Source organism: Nicotiana tomentosiformis, chromosome 10 (assembly GCF_000390325.3).
Source record: "Nicotiana tomentosiformis chromosome 10, ASM39032v3, whole genome shotgun sequence".
Classification (NCBI taxonomy): Eukaryota; Viridiplantae; Streptophyta; class Magnoliopsida; order Solanales; family Solanaceae; genus Nicotiana; species Nicotiana tomentosiformis.
Genome location: NC_090821.1, coordinates 2576066 through 2582932, shown reverse-complemented (window position 1 = coordinate 2582932; position 6867 = coordinate 2576066). Strand labels below are relative to the sequence as shown.

At 34.9% G+C, this 6867-nt stretch overlaps 1 protein-coding gene across 1 annotated transcript; it reads left to right on the top strand.

Annotated features, from left to right (window-relative positions):
* The first annotated feature begins 4053 nt into the window (after positions 1–4053).
* Positions 4054–6008, top strand: LOC104100360 (NAC domain-containing protein 6-like). The gene is made up of 3 exons (XM_009607573.4): positions 4054–4321; positions 4690–4958; positions 5253–6008. The coding sequence occupies exons 1-3, from the start codon at positions 4156–4158 to the stop codon at positions 5688–5690; spliced, it is 873 nt and encodes a 290-aa protein (XP_009605868.1). The 5' UTR covers positions 4054–4155; the 3' UTR covers positions 5691–6008.
* Positions 6009–6867: the final 859 nt, after the last annotated feature.

The following is a 6867-nucleotide window of genomic DNA, read 5'->3' as shown; positions in this document are numbered from 1 at the left end:
TCAGAAGATGACATAGCTGCTTTAAAAGTTTGAGGCTCATTTTCAAGCAAGAATGTCACAAAATCTGGTCCAAAGGAAGCAAATGTTCTTTGACGTTTGCTACGCCTTGGATCTTCTATACTTGGAGTATTTTTCTTTGGTTCTTCCCGAGGTCATTTAGGTCTTTCACTTAACGACTCACATTCAGTTTTATACGGATAGATGCTTTCAAAGAATTCAGCATTATCGGATTCCATTACCGTATTAATGTGAATTTCGGGATTATCAGATTTTTGAACCAAAAACCGACATGCTTTACTGTTTGTAGCATATCCAATGAAAACGCAATCAACAGTTTTTGGTCCGATTTTAACCCTTTTAGGTAAAGGAACTTGTACCTTTGCTAGACACCCCCGCACTTTGAAATATTTCAAGTTGGGTTTTCGTCCTTTTCATTTTTCATATGGAATAGATTGCGTTTTGCTTTGGGGTACTCTGTTGAGTATTCGGTTAGCTGTAAGGATAGCTTCGCCCCACAAACTCTGCGTAATCCGGAACTTATTAATAAAGAATTCATCATTTCCTTTAATGTCCGATTTTTTCTTTCCGCAATTCCATTGGATTGAGGTGTGTAAGGTACAGTAGTTTGATGGATAATTTCATATTCCGAACATATTTCTGCAAATAGAAATTCATATTCTCCACCCCTATCACTTCTAATCATTTTGATCTTTTTATTCAATTGACTCTCCACTTCATGCTTGTATTGCTTAAATGCTTCAATTGCTTCATCCTTACTATTAAGCAAATAAATATAACAATATCGAGTGCAGTCGTCAATAAAAGTAATAAAATACTTTTTTTCACCTCGAGATGGTGTCGACTTCATATCACAAATGTCACTATGAATTAAGTCTAAAGGATTTGAATTCCTTTCAATAGACTTATAAGGATGTTTTACAAATTTAGACTCAACACATATTTGACATTTTGATTTATTACACTCGAATTTAGGCAACACTTCTAAATTAATTAACTTCCGCAAGGTTTTGTAATTGACATGTCCTAAACGAATATGCCATAAATCATTTGACTCCAATAAATAAGAAGAAGCTGCAATTTTATTCATACTGTCAACAACCATTACATTTAGTTTGAAGAGGCCCTCTGTGAGGTAGCCCTTTCCAACATACATTTCATTCTTGCTTACAACAACTTTATCAGAAACAAATACATATTTGAATCCGTTCTTAACAAGCAAAGAAGTAGAAACTAAATTCTTCCTAATAGTAGGAACATGAAGAACGTTGTTGAGCGTTAACACCTTGCCGGAAGTCATCTTCAGGAATATCTTCCCATAACCTTCAATCTTGGCTATTGCAGTATTTCCCATGGAAAGCTCTTCTTCGGGACCAGCAGTAGAGTAAGTCGCAAATGCTTCCTTGACAGCACAAACATGTCGAGTGGCTCCAGAGTCAATCCACCACTCCTTCGGATTTCCAAATAGGTTGCATTCCGAAAGCATTGCACACAAATCATCAATGTCATAATTCTTCTCCACTATGTTGGCCTGTCCCTTCTTCTTATACTTTTTCGGGAGACGACAATCAGGGGCTTTGTGACCGGTTTTTCCACAGTTATAGCAGCTGCCCTTGAATTTCTTTTTGTTCTGCTCCTTAGTCTGTCCAGAAGACCTCTTTTTCTTCTTACTTTTTGGACCAGTCTCCTCAACGATATTAGCTCCCATGATCGTTGAATTTCCACGAGACTTCTTCTCGGCTGTTTTGTTCTCTTTCTCAATCTTGAGACGAATCACAAGATCTTCCAACTTTATTTCTTTGCGCTTGTGCTTAAGATAGTTCTTGAAATCTCTCCACGAAGGAGGCAATTTTTCAATCATTGCAGCCACTTAAAATACTTCATTCACGACCATACCTTCAACAATAAAGTCATGAAAAATAAGTTGAAACTCCTGAACTTGGGTTCCAACAGTTTTACTGTCTATCATTTTATAGTCTAGAAACTTGGCAATCACGAACTTCTTCAAGCATGCATCTTCAGTCTTGTACTTCTTCTCAAGTGCGTCCCATAATTCTTTCGAAGTATTCATCGCACTGTACACATTGTACAAGTCATCCTCTAAAGCGCTTAAGATATAACCTTTGCAAAGAAAATCTGCTTGCTTCCACGCCTCAATAGTCACAGAAAAATTTCCGTTATCAATTGCCATTTCTCACTGTAAACAACAGAAGAGTTCAATTAATGGCAAAATCAGAACAGTACACAATATTGTTATTAACAAAAAAAAACCGTATGTATAAAAATCGAAGTTTTTATATATTGTTTTACAGAAAAACGATGAAGTTTTTATGTTCTTCAAATCGTATTACGAATTTTAATACTCTGATGAAGTTTTTATATCTTCAAATCAAAATAGTAAAATTCAGAAGGAGTAAAAAACCACACAGGTTTTAATCTCCACAAACAAAATACAGAATATAAAAAAAAAAAAATTTCTTAAGGTTGTTATTATTCTGTATTGCTGTAATAAACAATTAAATTTTTTGGAAAAAATAAAAATAAAAAGTTAGTAATACTTGTTTAACGAAATAGATTCTGGAAAATAAAAAATAGTATAGGAATAAATCGAGCCCACTGAATACACAGTGTGTCCTTAAGGAAATTATTCCCCTCAAGTACCCGAGGTGCTGGAATATATCCTCCCAGGATAGAACGATTTAACTCACCAGTGTATTGGTACCAAAACTCTGATGAATTGCGAACCACTCAATGATCGTAAAACACACTGGAAAATATTGTGCAGAAGAAGAAGAAGAAGCTCAAAAAATTTCGTAAGGAAAGATTCTAAGATTCAAACTCTATTTATAGAGTTGCTGGCATTATTTATAGAGTCGCGTGTCATGGGTTATTCCGGATTGAATTTTTTCGTTAATTATTTAATTAATTAATTAAATAATTGAAAGGAATTTTGTCCAAAAAGATCAATCAATCAATCTTTGACCGAAGCCGAAGCCGAAGCCGAGCGAGCGACGACGACGACGGCGCGAGGCTTGCCTTTTTCTTAACTCTTTAAGAGCTAGAAGAAGAGCAATTATAAATATACCCATCAAAAGCCTTTTCTTTCTCCGATATGGGACAATGTCCCTTTCCCAAGGGAAATTCAAATATTTCATTTTCCCTCCATTTCTCATTCACCTTCTTTAAGCTACACAAGCTTAAAATCCCAGCAATTAATATATTTAAAAAAACAAGATCATTGAAAAAGAAAAGACTATTGGCATCAAAATGATCGGATGCGGTGGCGAATCCAATCTTTGAAGTTTTATTGGTTCCTATAGCTACTTTAACCAAATTTACAATTATAACTGAGTTGACAGTCATATATTTAGGGGATCTTTTTAAAATAAATACATTGTCTAGACAAAAGCTACTTAGTTCACTTGAACTAATATGTCGCATAGTAGATTCGCCCAGTGGCGGAGCTACCTTATAGGAAGGGGTGCCAAATGATACCCCTTCGCGAGAATAATACACTGTGTAGGTAGGTAAAAAAATAAATTATATGTATATATACTATGTATTGACTCACTTTAATTTTCTAGTATAGTTACTTTTATATATTTTGACACCCCTTAACGAAAATTCTGGCTCCGCCACGGGATCCGCCCCTGGTCATCGGATGGACCGCAAAACTAGATACTGTGATAAGTTTGTAGTATGACCAATTCAAACTAAATAGGTCACATGAGTTGATCGAAAATCTTGACCTTAGACAGTTGCTAACGAAGGTTGAAACTGTTCAAAGACTCTATAGACTAGTGGTAGAAACTCTTGCAATGTTAATTTGGAAAATAAACATTTGAAACTTCAAACTTATGATAATTAAGCAGTTAAAACCAAAACCTTGTAAAGAAAATTGATGTCAGTGTCGAGAATGTACCCCACAGGAACGACAGCAGTGGCCACAAACGCGTCATTCTAAGTCTCTAGGAAAGACTTGAAGTCTTGATAATTTTAAGTTATAAGTCTTTCTTCTTAGGTTCTTTCTTATGTTATACATATAACTCTTCGTGTGGTATGGCAAACTATAACTAAGCAATATCAATATAATTTTCTGTAGTCAATCCACCAACTTGACAATCAATCATCCGAATAATGGGAGAATCAGCTATGGAGTTTGCACTGCCGGGCTTCCGCTTTCACCCAACTGAAGAAGAGCTTCTTCAATTTTACCTTAAAAATAAAGTCCTCGGCTTGAAATTGCGCTGCGATGTTATTGGCCTCCTCAACATTTATCGTCATGATCCTTGGGACTTACCAGGTATATAAAAAAAAATGTTCATATGGTCATGGATATGCAAATGATACTTGATTTTAGAATTACCACAAGAAATCAGAGCTATTAATGACAGAAAATTCCTGATATTGAAATTTCTGACATTTAGTTCAAGTGTAAAACAAATGTCGATATTAATTTTATTTTGTGACATATATCTAATGTAATGTAGTAGGAAGGGGAGCCTTGGAGGAACGATAATATTGTCTCTGTGTGACTTATAGGTCCCGGGTTCGAGGCGTGGAATCAGTCACTGATGTTTACACTGATCTAATATAATGTAGTCTTATTCCTAATTTCTTGTAGTGAATGCAGTAGTATAACTCTCTGATATTGGCTAATGAATTGAGCAGGGCTGGCGACTATTGGCGAGAGAGAATGGTACTTTTTTGTGCCAAGAGACAGAAAACATGGCAGCGGAGGAAGGCCAAATAGGACTACTCAAAAGGGATTTTGGAAAGCAACTGGTTCTGATCGAAAAATATTTAGTTCGTCACATCCCAAGAATATAATTGGCCTTAAGAAAACCCTGGTTTTCTATAATGGCAGAGCTCCCCGGGGCTCCAAGACTGATTGGGTTATGAATGAGTTTCGCTTACCTCATACTGTCTCCTCATCTCAGGTATATATTCGGGCAAAATGCAAATCTTGTATTCGTTAGTCAAAAAATATATAGTATATTTTTGTATATATATATAATGCATATATATACAAAACAATATCATTTTTTTGTCTAAGATAAGATTCGAACTTGTGACCTGTACCTAATCCACCAGTCATTTCTTTTATCAAGCAGACTAAAAAATGGAAAAGTGTCGTATAAAACTAAGGAGATTAGCCACTATTCCGTTCATAAATTGTCTAAGTTGCCATTTTGGAGATACTCAATTTACAAGGGTGAAATTTGTATGTGCAGGACATAGTGTTGTGCAAAATATACAGGAAAGCAACTTCCCTAAAGGTTTTGGAGCAGAGGGCTGCAATTGAAGAAGAAATGAAGACCACAAATCAGCCAATGGACACCATGTCATTTTGCAGTGAACATAATGAACTAATTATGGCAGCGTCAATAACTGATCAGAGTCCCAAATTCTTGATGTCAGTTACTAAGGATGAAGTTGAAGAAGATATATTTTCAATTTCTGAGAACAACCCTTATGAAATTTCATTAGAAATCAAAGGTAAGAGTAATTGCTTAAGCCCAAATTTTCTGAATGGGAAAGGCAACCTGGCTGATCTTCAAGTACCAAAATTGAGCATGGATTTTAGTCAAGACCCTGTTTGGATGCAGTTGCGTAGTCCTTGGCTTGACAATTTTAGTTTAACACCTTCAGCTTTTGTTCATAACTTTTAGTCAAATAAGAAACTCAGAATGTTTAGTCATTTCTTATAAATGAATCAGTATTCTTAAATCATCCTTCCCTCGGCCCTGGGGCTTTTTGAAAAATAATACTTAGTAGTGTTATGCCGAGCTTTGGAGCAACAATAAAGTTGTTTTCGTGCAACCTGTAGGTCACGGGTTCTAGACATGGAAGTAGCCATTAATGCTTACATTAGGTTAGGTTGCTTACATCACACCCCTCGGGTGCAGCTCTTTTTCAAACTCTGTATAAATGCGGAATACTTTGTACACATTAATAACTTTTTTTTGTTGTCCCCCTTTTTTCCCCAAGAAGTGGTTTGATGTCTTGCCTGATAAAATCAGTGCATTGATAAATGTGTAAATTATCAAAGGGTAAAATCTGCTGTACTTTTAGACTGGTGATTGTTTCTATTTAGTACTGTTATTGGCATAATTCTCTGATGTTGCCTAAGCACCTACATGCCATTCATCAACGAATATAAAAATCTACGCTTATTAACTTTCATATTCGGTCTAATTTGCAAAGAAATGGGAAGAAGAAGAAGTAATTTTTCTTTTAATTTTCACCGTTTATCCGATACTCATATTAAGGCCAATTAAATTTAATTTTTCAGTAAACAAATCTCACATTAAAAAATAAAGCGCTCCATGACACCACATAGTCCTCCTAGCGATATATTTAGAGTTTTTGACCAATATTGTCCCTTATCTTTGAGGTTAGGTCTATTTTAGTCCCTCAAATATAACACTGAGCATATTTAGTCCCTTAAGTATGCTAAAGTGGAGCACTTTTAATCTCACTGACACAATATATTCAAAAACTAACGATGTTACCCAACTCTGATTCATGAAGAAAATCTTCTGCTTTGAAGCAAAATATTTCCTCTCCTTTTATTGGATAACGCAAATTATCACTTTAATTCCTCATTTTTAGATAATGTCTTCTAAAATTTTGACCTTGAAAATATCCCTTTCTGTGCCAGTTTTCAATGAGAAAATGACACTGTATAGCCGCTGTAAAAATAATACCGAAAAATGTATAAAATTATATATATATATATATATATATATATTTAAAAATTTCAGTTGATTTTTTCAAAAAGAAAAGTTAAAATTTAAAAACAAATAGAGCTACCAGGATCACTTCTAGGCATATTATTGAAGCAAA

What these genes read in the sequence shown, in the direction of transcription:
- LOC104100360 (XM_009607573.4), top strand. Translation starts at nt 4,156, where the DNA reads ATGGGAGAATCAGCTATGGAGTTTGCACTGCCGGGCTTCCGCTTTCAC. An exon ending in TGATCCTTGGGACTTACCAG is followed by an intron (nt 4,322 to 4,689) that starts GTATATAAAAAA and finishes TGAATTGAGCAG; the next exon opens with GGCTGGCGACTATTGGCGAG. An exon ending in ATACTGTCTCCTCATCTCAG is followed by an intron (nt 4,959 to 5,252) that starts GTATATATTCGG and finishes TTGTATGTGCAG; the next exon opens with GACATAGTGTTGTGCAAAAT.